Source organism: Bos grunniens, chromosome 2 (assembly GCF_055505025.1).
Source record: "Bos grunniens cultivar Pamir isolate PY7600 chromosome 2, Bosgru_T2T1.0, whole genome shotgun sequence".
In the NCBI taxonomy this organism is placed as follows: Eukaryota; Metazoa; Chordata; class Mammalia; order Artiodactyla; family Bovidae; genus Bos; species Bos grunniens.
In genome coordinates this window covers 17,757,597-17,773,602 of record NC_141166.1, presented here as the reverse complement: position 1 = coordinate 17,773,602, position 16,006 = coordinate 17,757,597, and the positions used below count along the sequence as shown (strand labels likewise).

Genomic DNA, 16,006 nt, shown 5'->3' with positions numbered 1-16,006 from the left:
AGGCTGTAATCTTTATAGCCACTGAAGATATCATATCTTCCTCAAGTCTTTTTTTTATTGGTATGGCTTATTTATTTATTTACTTTTCAATAAGAAATGAGCTGGAGTTATCTTAAGATGTCAGAGAATCTGCAGAATGGGGAAACTCCTTGGGAAACATGGATGCCATGTCACCACGACACCAAAATAAATTGGGATATAAGTATTTGTCTCGCAGCTTGTTTATCCGTTTATGTATCAACAGACACTTGAGTTGCCTCTCCCTTTTGGCTATTGTGAATAATGCGGCTTTGAACATGGGTGTGCACATCCTCACTCTTGTCTTAATCAGTTCCTTATTTTTCTTTATAGTACCCTCATTTGCATATGTCCCCAGAATAATAGTGTTTGATTTGGGGTTTGCTGAGTATCAAGTACAAACCTTACTCTGCAAGGAATGGGTACTATTTCCAGGTTAGATGAAGGCACCTAGGGGAAGGTGACATGAACAAAATTGCTGGATTATAATTAGACATAGCTCCCCTGGGCTCTTATTGGTTCCTCTGGGGACATTGGTAGTTAGAGTCAGGAGAGAGTCTGGGGAAGCAGAGGGCATCTGGCAGGGCTGAAATGTAGCCCAGGCACTGGTTATCTGGCAGCAGTATGTATGGCCAAGGGGAATGGTGAGGCGCTCTAATTTGGGTTTTAAGCTCTCCTGGTCTGCTCATAGTTCTCAGGAGTTGATCACACTTCTGTCGGGTGAACAGACTTTCCACAGCTGGTCCACGCAGCAGGCTGTGGAAGGGGAGCTGAAACTTCACCAGCATGTGGGCAGGGCTGTCCAAGTGCACATGAGTCTGGGCTCACCAGTCCAGGTATGTCGCACTCTGCTTGCAAATGTGTTACATGGTGAGCTCCTGTGGAACCCTGGCTGTATTTACCACAACTGCATAGTCTGTGCCCTAGCAGAAACATGCCTAAGTATAATCCCAACAGAAGTATGCCATATGTTCAACTGTAAGAGGTATAAGAATGTTCATAGCAACAGTATTTATAAGAACCAGAACATTGGCTATAACCAAATGTCCATCAGGAGTAGAATGGATAAGTCATCTGCGATATATTTTTAAGATGGGATATATTGAGCCATTGGGCCATTGGGCTTCCCTGGTGGCTCAGATGGTAAAGAATCTGCCTGCAATGCAGGAGGCCTGGGTTTGATCCCTGGGTGGGGAAGATTCCTTGGAGAAGGGAATGGACAGAGGAGCCTGGCGGGCTACAGTCCATGGGGTCACGAAGAGTCGGACATGACTGAGCAAATAGCACTTTCTTTCCCTTTCATGCATTGAGCCATGGGAGGGAGCATACAGCATACAACATGGATGAGTCTCACAAACATGATATTGAATGAGAAAAGTCAGATATAAAAGAATAAAGCATAGCTGGGGCTGGACCTGCTTGTCACGAGTGGAATGTCTCTCGCCGGCTCCCGGCAAAGCATGGCTTTATTTAATAAAAAATTTAAAACAGAACTAACCCACGATATAAGAAGCCAGGAGAGATGTTGCCCTTGGTTGAGATGAGGACCCTCGGAGGGCGTCTGGGATTTGGATAATCCGTTCCTTTGTTGTTGTTGTTCTGTTTCTTGATGTGACTGTCCATTAGCCACATGTCCACTCTGTGAAAACCTGTCAAGCTGTATACTCATGATCTGGGCAATGTTCTGATGGGTGTTATATTTCAATAAAATTTTTACCTAAACAAAGATGGCACAATGGCAGTAGGCATCTTGGGGGTGACAGCCTTCAGTATGCCACTCTCCTGAGTCAGTCATTCAGCCTGCACTGGTGGCCCTCCACCTCTGGGCCAAAGCTGCCTTCTGGAAATCTCTCTCCACCAAACATATATTGATTCCTTTCACCCCTTTCCTGAACTGGATCTCTGTTTCCAACATTCTATAATTGTCTTTTTGGTGGAGCACAGCCTTTAGTTAATAGCTTCTAGAGAAAGGATAGATTGGGGGAGTATATTTTTCGATGCTGTGTACGTCTGAAAATACCTTTATTCTTTGTGTAGAGCTCTGGGTTGTAAATAATCATCCTTCAGAATTTTGAAGATATTGCTTCACTGCCTTTTAGGTTTCAATGTTGCTCTTGAAAAGTCCAAACCCTTTCTAATTCCTGACCTTTTGTATGTGAACTGTTTTTGTTTTTCTTTCTAGAAGCATGTTGAGTCTTTTCCTTTTCACCAGTGTTAATGAATTTCCCATTGATGTCTTTCATGATATGTATTTAATTCATTTTGGGGGAGCACTTTTTGAGCCCTTTCAATCTGACAGCTGTAATTCTGGGAACTTTTCTCGAGTTATTTTGTTGATTTCTTCTCTTGTTTTCTCTGTTCATAGGCAGGTAGGTAAGGGTTTGGTTGCCAGTATTCTGGGAGCCAGCTAGGAGAGGAGGAGGGGGTGGCTGTTGAGCATTTATTCTGCTGCTTTGACGTGGAAGCTCTGCTCACCTGCATCTGGTGTTCTCCATCCAGAGACCTTCTGTGTGGCCCTCAAAAGAGAGCGTCCCAGGTGTGTGGTGTGGGGTGCACAGGAGGACACAGAGCAGGAGCAGCATGTGGGACTGAGCTACTGATCCTATAGCTTTCATTCCTTCTTGATTTTCCTCCAGTTCTGGTGACTTCTGAGAATTAAGTGATGTAAACCGGGTAATTCCTTCCTCATTGCCTGTTTGGCATTCTTGGGTCTGCTGAGTGTGTTATCATCCTGCATTCCTGATCCCAAAATTGTGTTGTCATGGTTTCTGGTGCTATCTTCTCTGTCCTGGAAAATATCTGTCTCCTTAAAAACTCCATTTACTGATGGTTTTATGGTGGTTTTGGAGGAGCAAAATTAGACGTGTGCTGGGTCATTCATTCTACCTGGAAAAACATCAGCAACAATAATAGCAAACAGCATTGCCTCCTTGGAGTCAGTCATCATTGTAAATGCTTTGAATACTTAACTCTTCTACTCTGGGCCTGAACAACTTTTTTTTTAATTTAATATAAATTTATTTATTTTAACTGGAGGCTAATTACTTTACAATATTGTATTGGTTTTGCCATACATTGACATGACTCCGCCACGGGTGTACATGTGTTCCCCATCCTGAACCCCTCTCCCACCTCCCTCCCCATCCCATCCCTCTGGGTCATCCCAGTGCACCAGCCCCGAGCATCCTGTATCATGCAAAAAACCTGGACTGGCGATTGATTTCACATATGATAATATACATGTTACAGTACCATGCTCCCAAATTATCCCACCCTCACCCTCTCCCACAGAGTCCAAAAGACTTGAACAACTTCCTTTTGCCAAGTCATAGAAAAGATCAGTTGGAAATCAAAACTGAATCACCTAATAAATTCACGCAGAGGGAGACTACAGCAGACCCTCAGAGCAGACACAGGCTTCTCTCTCACTTGTGTTTACCTCCATTGTTTTTCCTCGTTTGACGTTTTGATGTCCGCCCCCTACCCCACACAGAGGAGTGTGCTTCAGCTGCTGCAATCCAAGAGTGAGGTGGTACGGCAGTACACGGCCAGGCTCATCAATGCTTTCGCATCCCTAGCAGAAGGTAAGATGTCAGCTTTTCTTGTCAACTGGAAAAAAAAAAAGTTGAGGATTATGTTTTATTTGGCTGACAAAATGGACAAGCCAGAACACGGCATGTCAGATAGCTCTGAGAGACTGCTCCGAAGAGATGAGGGAGGAGCCGGGACATATAGGCCTTTTGGCAACAAAGACCTGGTAGCTGAAACTTCAAAAGATGACTGTTAAAGCCAGATCTCTTCAGGAATTCTTTCCTGGTGGCTCAGCAGTAAAGAATTCGCCTGCCAATGCAGGACACGTGGGTTTGATCCCTGGGTCAGTAAGATCCCCTGAAGAAGAAAATGACAACCCACTTTAGTATTCTTGCCTGGGAAATCCCAGGACAGAGAAGCCCGGAGGACTACAATCCTGGGGGCTGCAGAGTTGGACACAACTTAGAGACAAACATGTACGGGAAGATGCAGGAGTCTGGGCTCACTGAAGTCATTCCTTTGCTGTGCACCTCAGCTGTCTGGGGCCAGTGTCCCGCTTTTCTCCATCCTGAGCCCCCTCAGGGCTCACCATCCAGGGTGGCTGTAGTGACTTGATGGCTCCAGCATCCCTTGTTTACTGATACAGCAGCAACATTTTCCTTTTTCATTGATATCTTCAAAGAGAAGAGCTAGGTCTTGTGGCTATGTTTTTCCCTGGGAAAAGAAACATTCCCCCCCAAGTTTCTTAGCAATGACATGTGTTTCCTTAATGTATTACTGTTAAATGCCTCTAAAGTCTTTTGTGAAAGTTAGCTGTTGTCAGAGCAAATTTTCATGGTTTCGGAGTTTATTTTGTCAGCCTCCAGTTTTGTTTTGTAAGCTTTCTGGTATCATAACGTAGTACTTTTTAGATTGCTCTCAAGATAGCGGGTAATGCATTCTCTGCCATTTTCTACTTAAGGCAAAATAAGGTTGTTGGAATAATTAAAGTGACTCCAATAAGCACTGTACCATTTCTTGTAAAAGACTAAGCCTCTTAAATCAAGATTTGAAAATTCCAAAACTAAAATGCCACCATAACAGAATTCAAAATGATTTTACAAAATGCCATTATCTTCAATAAATTCTCATTTGTTTGAGCTCTTTTTAACATGAATAAAGGGAGTTTTAGATTGTGACTATATGATACTCCAAAAATTTTCTCATTTGTTTGTTCTTCCATCCATTTAGCAAACATTTTATGATTAGCCAGCGTATGTGCCAGAGACCATTGATATAATATTGTTGAAATTTATGTCTGAAATTAATGTAATCTATATCAAGATACAAGTTTACCATAGGCTAATGACAATTCAAGGCTTATAATAGGGTCCCAAGTGTGGTTCCTAACTTCTCCAGGCCATTGGTATGTCCAGAAAGTACTACTTGGCTGCCTCTAATGTTAAGACTAAAGGGCTCATAAAACACAGATCCATCATCCCCTTGTGATTTGACTTTTGGGCTCATGATCGTGGGTAAATAAAAGACAGTGCTCCCCACAAGAACACAGTGATGAATCATGTTCAGATGACAGAAAAAGTGGTTTTCTATTCATTAGTTGGTTGAATGAAACCAACTTGCAGATTAAATATGCTTTACTAAGTTTTCTAGAACATAAAACCACCTGCATTCTTGTTGTGTTTAGTCACTAAGTTGTGTCTGACTCTTTGCAACCCCACTAACTGTAGCCCGCCAGGCTCCCCTGTCCCTGGGATTTCCCAGGCAAGAATACTGGAGTGGGTTGCCATTTCCTTCTCCAGAGGATCTTTCCGACACAGGGATCAAACCCGCATCTCCTGCATTGGCAGGCAGATTCTTTACCACTGAGCCACCAAGGAATCCCAAACTCTACATGTGTTATATGCACAGTTTTCATAGAAAGTGGCTTCAGAGCAGAAACTTAACACAAGATGAATCTCTTACTTGTTCATCTCTTGTCATATTACCAGGTCGCCGCTACCTCGCCCAGAGCACAAAGGTGCTGCGGATGCTGGAGGAAAGGCTGAAGGAGGAAGACAAGGATGTCATCACCCGGGAGAATGTTCTTGGGGCCCTGCAGAAGTTCAGCCTCAGGTGCTGACCATGCAATAGGTCACAGTGGCTCCCATGAGATCACCTTGGGGGGTTCTTAGCCACTGTTTTGTGCTTATTTGTTCCCAGTGACAATCTAAGGGATGGGTGATATTTTTCAGTGAATACTTAGAAGAGATTGGGTGACTTTCCAACTAGAAAGCTTATCTTGAATCCCCTAAACCATCCTTTGTTGTTGTTGCTCAGTCGCTCAGTCATGTCTGACTCTGCAACCCCATGGACTGCAGCACACCAGGCTTCCCTGTCCTTCACCATCTCCTGGAGTCTGCTCAAACTTATGTCCATTGAGTTGGTGATGACATCGAACCATCTTATCCTCTGTTGCCTCCTTCTTCTCCTGCCCTCAATCTTTCCCAACATCAGGGTCTTTTCCAATGTGTCAGCTCTTCAAATCAAGGGGCCAAAGTATTGGAGCTTCAGCATCAGTCCTTCCAATGAATATTCAGGGTTGATTTCCTTTAGGATTGACTGGTTGACTCTTTTTGCTGTCCAAGGGACTCTCAAGAGTATTCTCCACAGTTCGAAAGCATCAGTTCTTCAGCACTCAGCCCTTTATGGTCCAACTCTCACATCCTGCTCCTACATGTTAAAGCACCATTGTATCCTCCCAATGAGTGTTATCTCATGCTGACAAGATGCTAGATGCTAGATTGTGTCTTAAGCCATGTGCAAGGTTCGGAAATAAACACAGGAATAAAACCCGATAGAGCCTCAGCCTGCCAAATGCTCAGAGTTCATTGTGGGAGACAGGCATATAAATGCACAGGCACAGTCAGCGGGGTCAGTCGCCCTTTGGAAGTCAGAGTGGAGCTTCCTGGTTCCTTGTCCATTCATCTCAGCCTGCCACCCTATGGTCTCAGCCTGGACCCCCTCATGACATGCAACTGTTCCACATTAGAAATTTAAAAATCAGACACCTCTTCTTGAAGCAGAACTGATGTCCTCCCAGAGTGTTTTTGTTTTGTTTTTTAGCTGACAGCATTGTTAAGGTATACTTCGTTGTTGCTCGGTCATGTCTGCCTCTTTGCGACCCCATGGGCTGTAGCCCACCAGGCTTCTCTCCTTGGGATTCTCCAGGCAAGAATACTGGAGTGGGTTGCCATGCCCTCCTCCCGGGAATCTTCCTGACCCAGGGATTGAATCCGAGTCTCCTGCATTGGCAGGCAGATTCTTTACCACAGAGCCACCTGGGAAGCCAAAGGTGTACTTTACATACCACAAAATTTACCCATTTTAAGTGTACAGTTCAATGATTTTTGGTATATTTACAGAGTTGTACAACCACTACTACAGTCTAATTTTAGAACATTTCCATCATCACCAAAAGGAACTTCATGCCTCTTTGCAGTCACTTTTCACTTCTATTCCTCACCTGGGCAGCCACCACTGTTTTCTGTAGATTTACCTCGACTGGTGTGTTCTTTTATGACTGGCTCCTTTCACTTGGCATACTGCTTTTGAGGTTCACACAGAGATAGCATGTATCAGCACTTTCTTCCTTTGTGTTGCCGAGTGATAGGCCATCACATGAATAGACCATGTTTTGCCTTTGCATTCATCAGTTGATGATACCTTACTTGCTTCTACTTTTTGCCTATTATGTGTAGTGCTGCTGTGAATATTTGCATACAAGTCTTTGTTTTCTTTTCTCCTGGGTAGGTATCTAGGAGTGGAATTGCTGGGTCATATGCTAATTCGTCCAGCATCTATATTCCCTGATGACACATGACTTTTTATTTGACTATTAAGAATTTTATTACCTTGAGTACCTAACTTTTTCTGTAAGTCCTCTTGTGAACACATTGCCTTCCCATCAGATATGGTCAATATTTGACTGACTCTGACTAATAACATGGGCTTCCCAGGTGGCGCTAGTGATAAAGAATCTGCCTGCCAATAATGCAGGAGACATAAGAAACACTGGTTCGATCCCTAGGTCAGGAAGATCCCCTGGAGGAGAAAATTGCCACCTACTCCAATATTCTTGCCTGGAGAATCCCATGGACAGAGGAGCCTGGTGGGCTACAGTTTACAGTGTTGCAAAGAGTCAGACATGACTGAGGTGACTTAGCACATACACTAATAACCTAACACCTGAAAAATGACATACTCTGAGTGTATATATGTTTTGTAGGGGGAAAGCTGTAGTTATGGCTGTAGATATATAGACCTGGCAAAGTTCTCTTTTCCAGGTCCCTGCTAACGAAAGTTTCTTTTTCTACCTGTATGAATTAAGAATTACAAATGATCTGCAGAGTTATTACTTCATTAGATCACAGGAACATAATTCTGTTTGTTTATAGAGATAATTTAGCTTAATGTTGACAGTATTTGAAAAATTTGCAGAAATTTAATAACTATAGTTATTGTAGTGCTTAGTCCCATCAGTTCTTAAGGCTGACATGATGATATCCACCATAACAATGTGATGGTGCCTTGGTATTGTAAGATTTTACACCGGGACTTTGGGTGGAAAATAATTCCATATAAATTGTATTATCCAGGTTATTAAACTACCCTTATTCTATAGAGATCTGAATCAAAATGATATTAAGCTGGTTTTATGTTCTTTTTTGTATCTCTGTATTTTTATATAGCTCAGAGTGCCTACACTGGATTATACAGGCTAGATTTTAAGTAAAAACATGTTTGTCAGTGAACTATTTCTGTGACTCTGTTTCCTGGGTTAAGTAGACCAAAAGCTATGAATAAATATTTATGAAGTATTTGAGGTGATGCTCTGCTAATTCTATATATTGAAATAGAAACTTTCAAAGTAGGAAGTCTCCTTACTGCCTTATTTTTCTTTAACCTTTTAATGATACCCCTGAAAGGTAAAGAGTTTATTGTTAGGAATTCCTTGGAGATCCTGTGGTTAGAACTCTGTGCTTTCACTGCCGAGAGGGCATGTATTCAACCCCTGGTGAGGGAACTAAGATCCCACAAACCACGTGATGTGGCCAAAAGAAGAAGAAAAAGAATTTATTGCTGTAGTTTCAGTTGTATAGGTCTAAAAGTAAAGCAGTCCTTTGAGTCTGTAACGTGTATAAACTTCCTTTTCTGATATGCACTCACACTACTGTGTTCTCTGACATGGAAGGTTTCTTACCGGCTTTAATCACCTGTCGGCTATCTCATCCTAGGCGCCCACTGCAGACAGCGATGATTCAAGATGGCCTCATCTTCTGGCTGATTGACATCCTGAAGGAGCCCGACTGCCTGTCTGACTACACGCTCGAGTACTCGGTGGCCCTGCTCATGAACCTCTGCCTCAGGAGCGCAGGTCTCACAGCCCTACTCCCCTCCCCCAGCTCTGGGTTGGCTTTCATTTTTCCCTCTTAGAAAAACTCAAAACAGAGTGTGAAGCATATCCAACTAGGTGTAAAGCTATTGAATCCCTAAAGCCAACATGCCACCCTGGCCTTGGAAAGAAGAGTTTATGTTATTCAATTATATGCAATATAGATATTAAGAGAAAATTGAATTACATTATATTTTTCTCCCTCTTTGTTACATTATTCAAAGGTAGGAAATGAAGAATTATGACCTGTTTTATCTGAAAACAGAGAAGTACATTCCTAAGATTCTATGGGATTAAGTTGTGGCATTAATCTGACGTTACGGCAGAGCAGTGACGTTCAACCAGACTCCCTGCTCTTAATCACAGTCGCCTTTTCCATTCCATCTCCTAGAGATGGGAATTCCCATGTGACATCTCTGGTCATTTATGTCTTGATCAATAAAGGGAGTGATTTTCACTCTCCAACAGATTCCACCCCACTTAAATGATCTGTTTCCTGACATGGAAGAAGCCTCCTTAGAAGAGCTGCCCTGAGCAGTCCCAGTGTTAGGAGAAGGCTACCTAGATAAATAGCTCAGGGGTACTTGTGAGAAGCACCTTCCCCCTCAGATGCTGTGGAATCTGAACCACCTGTGTGTTGTTGACTGACTAAAGGACTTCTTTCAGAGTTCTCTTTTGAAAAACAGCATATGCAAATTTACTAGCTTGAAAGCATTTATCAGGTTATAATCAGCTTTTCTTGATTATCATCAGTTTATCTTCAGTGATTGCTATGATGTTTAGAACCACTGAGACAGCCGTTGGTTTTTCTGTGATGGTGTGTGCGCTTGGGAGGAGGGCATCGCTCTGCGATTCCTTGTGGTTCCTGTAGTGAGTGGCTCTGTGCTCTGCCCAAATGATAAGAACCACTGGGACCATGTTGCCCTGTACTGAGCTACTTAACTTCCACATCGCCTTTTGAGGTGGGCCCTAATGATTTCCAAGGGACCCCAGAGGGAGAAACAGGGCCCCACCCAAGATCACCCAGCTCATAAGCAGAGAAGCCAAGATATGTTTTTAAATCTGCCTGACTTGTGCCTCTGAGTTTAGACGTGACCTGTTCTGTTTTGCTGTTTTTCTCCTAAAGGCAAGAATATGTGTGCCAAGGTGGCGGGCCTGGTGCTGAAAGTCCTTTCGGATCTGCTCGGCCATGAAAACCACGAGGTACCCAGTCAGCGCCGCTGGCCCCGGGCTCATGGGAGGGCTGGCCCTGGGTACTTACCTCATCACCTTCCTTCAAATATCTGTATAACCTGTGCCAGAGCTTTCTGTCAAATTTTGGAACCTGGAGCAGGAGGCGGCTTCCGGCTTCCGGTGTGTGAGCACAGCCGCCATCGCTGGTCTGTGCGGCTTTCTCCTGGGCATTATTTTTTTCCTCCTCCCCCTCTCCCCGCCCCTTCACCCCTCCCCTCCACTATGGCGTTCCTCTACTGAGTTTAATATATGGCCCTGGACGTGTACATAACCTGGTAGTGTATTTAATATTGTGGGCATGATTAATTTGTATAAATAGCAGTGCCCTCTCCATCTCGGTCTTTTCTTACTCTCTTCCCCGCGTCTTTAGGTCCTTTCTCCGTTGCTCTCTGTCCATCTAGAGCCTTCACTCTCGCCACCACACAACAGCCCCCTGTTGGCAGCCCTTCTGTTTCACTCGTCCAGCCCCCATGGGTGCGCCTCCCCGCCCTTTGCGTCCTCCGTGGACATCTCCACTCTTACCCCTTGACCCAGGCCAGGGCGTCCCTGAGGTGTAGACACTGGTCACTGCCTGCTCACCCTGTACGTCAGGGTCCTGCCAGGTTGTCCTGAGGAGTGGCCGGCCTCGCTTCTACCCTCGCCTGTGTCCTCCCCAGCCCTGGGGAGGTTTTCTAGCCTATAGGGCTCAAGCCCTTTTTAAATGGAACAGAGGTCTGGATGAGCTAACACCCAGTGCGGTTCTTCTCTCACCTGCTTGCTACAAATGCCTTTGCAGAAACCATGGCATCGCTTTGCACCTGAAGCCTAATCTCCGCAGAGCTCTGCCCTCCTTAGCTCGGGCATAGGGCTGTCTCCGCAGGGGGACCGGGTCCCACTGGATCAGAGAGAAGCCCTCGGTCTCCCCACATCTGTTCCCATTTCAGACAGCTGTATCCTGGCCATTCCTTTCACATCTCATGTTCCCCCAGCACCCCCGCAGCTGAGTGACCTGGACTGCTTTAGCGAGTGGAGGCTTATTCATTTTTACAGTGCCTGAAAGTGAAAATCGCTCAGTCGTGTTAGACTCTTTGCGACCCCATGGACTATGCAGTCCACGAAATTCTCAAGGCCAGAATACTGGAGTAGGTAACCTTTCCCTTCTCCAGGGGATCTTCCTAACCCAAAAATTGAACCCAGGTCTCCTGCATTGCAGGTGGATTCTTTACCAGCTGAGCCATAGGGAAGCCCAAGAATACTAGAGTGAGCAGCCTTTCCCTTCTCCAGCGGATCTTCCTGACCCAAGAATTAAACCAGGGTCTCCTGCATTGCAGGCGGATTCTTTAACAACTGAGCTATTAGGAAAGCCCTTACAGCGCCTGCTGTGCCTTTATATTTTAAAATCAGCGAGCTCTTAACTACTTCTAGACCAGAGTGAACTCTCTGTTCCATTTTATTCAACTCAGACAGTTGAAGCCAGTGGGAATTATATCCTGTCACCTAACAGAAAAGTTTGGTTCCAAGTGTCAGAACCATGTCAGCTCTGAAAACTGAATAGACCAAAGGAGTCAGGTCTTGTCATTAACTCTTGCCAAAGCATCTGCTTTGAAAATGAGCAGGAAAATCCATATATATATATATATAGTTGTTATTCAGTTGCTCAGTCATGTCCAACTCTTTGTGACCTGCAAGCCAGGCTTCCCTGTCCTTCACCATTTCCCAGAGTTTACTCAAACTCGTATCCATTGAGTCAGTGATGCTATCCAACAATCTCATCCTCTGTCGTCCCCTTCTCCTGCCTTCAGTCTTTCCCAGTATTAGAGTCTTTTCCAATGAGTCAGCTCTTTGCCTCAAGTGGCCAAAATACTGGCATTCAGCTTCAGCATCAGTCCTTCCAATGAATATTCAGGGTTAATAATAATAATAATATATATATAATATATTGGAGCCTAGAAATGTCTTTCCTACATAAAATTCTCACACACATGTCCTTATGAGGTAGTCATGGTCTTGAAAAACAAAATCAAGAAGCCATAAAGAAAAAAATACCCATAGTTAAATATATGAACTTCAATCATACAATCATATGGAAAGAGATTTGCATCACATATGACAAAAGTTTTATATCCTTTACATGTAAAGAGCTCTTATACATTGTTAAGTAAGAGTCAAACAGAGAAAAATAGGGAAAAAAAGATAAAGTATGTAAAAGGACAGTTTACAGAATAGTAAATCTTGATGATTTACTATAAACATGAAAAGATGTTCAGTTTCTGCTAGTCATCAGGGAAATGAAAATAAAGATAACTATACAATGCCCTCTCTTACCTGTTATATTAGCAGAAATGAAAAGTGATAATAAATCCAGTGCTAGAAAAGGGTGGTGGGAAATGAGTCCTCCTCCCCACCCATGGTATGGAGAGAACAGAGCATACAGTCCACTCCAAAGGGAGGGCTCATTTATCAAATCCTGTCTGGCTTAATGGTGGGGTTACCTGTGTGATTAAGACATGGGTCCTATCCTTGAAGAGCTCATAGGGGAGACATAAGTATAAATCTTAAAATACACTGAGTCCAGCACAGAAGTGGAGGGCTATACAGGAAGGAGGGTAGAGTACTCTGTCTGCGCGCTCAGGAAAGGATTCCTCTGAGATATGTGTGAACTGAGTTTTAAAGGATGAGCCATAACTTTCCAGGGAGACATATGTGGGAATAGCATCCCCAGCAAGGTGAGCTGTTAGGACCAGCCCAGGGCATGTCCCAGGTGCTGTGTGTATCAGGGAGTCTCTTAAGTAGTGTAGAACCTGTGCAGTGTGCATTTCAAGTGGCAGGAAGGAAGAAGCCGAGGAAGACTTTACGGAGGCCAAACCTCGAAGGGCCCTGTGTTCTCTAATCAGGAGTTAGAACTTCCCAGGGCATTCCTAGGGGGCTTCCCCAGTGCCTCAGCGGTAAAGAATCTGCCTCAATGCAGGAGATGCGGGTCAGTCCCTGGGTCGGGAAGATCCCCTGGAGGAGGGCATGGCAGCCCACTCCAGTATTCTCGCCTGGAGAATCCCATGGACAGAGGAACCTGGTGGGCTTACAATCCATGGGGTTACAAAGAGTCGGACATGACTTGAAGCAACTGAGCACGCACGCAGGGAGTTTCTATGGAAGGTTTCCGAGGTTGGAAGAGGGATTAATACGGCCCAAGTTGTAGACTCTCAGCAATGATATGATGGTTGGATAAAAGGGTGAATGTAAAGGCAGAGAGATCCTTTTGGAGATTCGATGTAGCCCAGGTCGTGGACAATGACATCTGAACAAGGACTGTGGCAGCGCATGTTTATAGGAAGGATTCCCATCAAGGATAACTTGGAGACTCAGTATTAGAGAGGAAGAAGAGAGGAATCAAGGATGCCTCCAGGGGTTCTAGCCTGAGTGGTCAGGAAGACATCAGTTAAACAGTGAAATGTAGCGGGAGTAAGCTGTGGGAGGGAATGGTGCATGCTCTGCTTTGAACTCTCAGTTGTAACCTTTGCCCTGCGACATGCCAGTGGAGGTGTCTGTCATTTGGAGCTCAAGGGGCTGTGAAGATGGCAGTGGTCACCCTCCTCACCAGCCAGGCTGCTCTCCAGGGTGGTGTGTGATAGTTGAATTGTATGGTGTTTGAGAACTCGCACATGACTGTTTGTTTTCTCCCCTTAAAGATACAGCCCTATGTGAACGGAGCTCTGTACAGCATCCTTTCCATCCCATCCATTCGCGAGGAAGCTAGAGCAATGGTAAGAAAATGTGCTCGTGGGGTCAGTCACCATCCGTCAGTGCCACGTTCAGAGGCTGTTAGCGCAAGGGCTTCCCAGTTGGGCCCCAGGGAGGGCTTCGAAGGGTTTCTAAACTCCCTGGAATTGTATCCCAAACACATATTTGCCGTTTTCTGGGGCCAGAGTTTGTGGTTTTTATCAGATTCTCAAGGGATCTCGGCTGACAGAATTAAGAACTACAGCATCAGAAGTTCCTTTGTTGTTGTTCAGTTGCTAAGCCATGTCTGACTTTATGACCCCCTGGACTGCAGCATGCCAGACTTCCCTGTCCTCCACTATCTCCCAGAGTTTGCTCAAGTTCACATCCATTGGGTTGGTAATGCTGTCTAACCCACCTCATCTTCTGCTGCTCTCATCTCCTTTTGCTTTCAATCTTTCCTGGCATCAAGGTCTTTTCCAGTGAGTCAGAACATCACATCAGGTGGCCAGAATATTGGTGCTTCAGCTTTGCCATCAGTCCCTCCAATGCATATTCAGGGTTGAAGTTCCTAGCAGATTTATTTTTTGGAAAGTTGTAGACCTTTTTAAAAATTTTAGTGACATTTTAATTGGGGGCTTTGGGAATGCCTATGGATTTCATAGCAGGAGAAGCTTAGCAAGAAAATGATGAAAATGATGAAATCATCACTCAGATTCACGTCTAGGCCTCCTGGAGGAATTGTGGCAGTGAGACCCGGGGCAATCAACACACTCCTTGTAATCCGCAGGCATCTGGTAGCAACCAAGTGATATAGAGGCGCTGATGAAGATGATCCAACTAGCTGGTTGGAAAAGAGTGAATTGAATATTTAATGTGTTAACATTAGTGCTTGCATTGGAGACATAAAACAAACCTCAGGTGATTAGCATCTTCTTTCGTGATGACAGATGTTTCTAGATCTAATCAAAACCACTGGAGTTTTGTCCTTTTTCCTTACAACGTGTGAAACCAGGTTAATTGTGTGTGTGTTAAATGCCTAGGATGAAGGGGTTAAATATGTTTCCACTGTCAGAACACAGGCTAAATTCAGTTTGAGATCAATGAAGCATGCTCTTCCACTTGGCTTTGCTTACTTAGAAGAATTGCTAAATCTTCTAATGGGTCAGCTACAATTACATCAGCAATTATGCCAGAAACACAAACTTACTTAAGGTTTATTCTGTGTGGTCACAGTAAACAGTGAAACTGAATTACCTACTGCTTTTAAAGAAAAAAAAATTGCTTTCTCAATACAGACCAAGGGAAAAATAAACTTTTATTAAATTCTGCATTATGGTCATTCAGGTGAAAGAGAGAGCTTGTCAGCCAAGGCAGAGAACAAGGAAGAAAGCACGTAGGTTGAAGAAAAGGAAAGAATGGTGGTGACATGGAATCTGAAAGCACAAAGGCCAGACATCCAGGGCCCAGGGGTTGAGAAAGCATGGGGGTGGGGGGTGGTGGAGAAAGGGGACCAAGTCGGGCAAAGAGACTCACTCTTGTTGGACACAGAGGGGATCATCCTAGAGATCATCCAGGCCAGAGAGAAAAGAGGTGGAGAAAGGGACAGCCTCAGAGCCCTATATCCAGGGAGGGCAGTATCCAGAGGTGTCACAACCCCGTCATTGGAGCCCCAGGAGGAGAGGGGAGAGGTAATGAAGAGAAAAAGGGCTGAACAGACAATGATGAAAAAGCATAACCATAGTAATAGGGTATCTGGGAATGGGAAACCCCCAAATGTTTGGAAATTAAACAGCACAATTGTATTAGTTTTCTATTGCTTCATAAAAAACTATCCCAAAGTTTAACATCTTTTGAAAAATTAACGCCTCACAGTTTCTAGAGGACAGAAGTTGGGGAGCACATTAGCTGCGTGGTGCTGGCCAAGAGTCTGTCCTTCGATTCAGCTGAGGGCAGAGGATCCGCTTCTAAGCCCATTGTCACATTGGCTATTGTCCGGGGACCTCGTTTCCCAGCCAGTGGCCTCTCCACAGGGCTTGTCTTTACATGGCAGCTGGCTTACCCGCTGAGGGATCCTAGAGAGACAGAGAGTGAGCC

At 44.4% G+C, this 16,006-nt stretch overlaps 1 protein-coding gene and 1 long non-coding RNA gene across 21 annotated transcripts in view; one reads left to right on the top strand and one right to left on the bottom strand.

Annotated features, from left to right (window-relative positions):
• The window catches only part of ARMC9 (armadillo repeat containing 9), a 184,593-nt gene that overhangs the window by 58,186 nt on the left and 110,401 nt on the right, over positions 1-16,006 (top strand). For all 20 annotated transcript variants that reach the window (XR_015140392.1, XR_015140394.1, XR_015140396.1 and 17 more), the window contains 5 exons: positions 3,512-3,602; positions 5,538-5,661; positions 8,823-8,962; positions 10,107-10,183; positions 13,879-13,953. Coding sequence is in view for 17 of the 20 variants with exons in the window: in XM_086335639.1 (XP_086191765.1) it covers positions 3,512-3,602; positions 5,538-5,661; positions 8,823-8,962; positions 10,107-10,183; positions 13,879-13,953 (507 nt within the window). In the remaining 3 variants the exon portion in view is untranslated. The remainder of the gene's footprint in view (positions 1-3,511; positions 3,603-5,537; positions 5,662-8,822; positions 8,963-10,106; positions 10,184-13,878; positions 13,954-16,006) is intronic.
• LOC147377694 (uncharacterized) lies at positions 1,467-10,429 on the bottom strand. The gene is made up of 3 exons (XR_015140403.1): positions 10,242-10,429; positions 3,458-3,627; positions 1,467-2,904 (listed from the first exon to the last, which is right to left on the bottom strand). It is a non-coding gene; the product is annotated as an uncharacterized LOC147377694 (long non-coding RNA).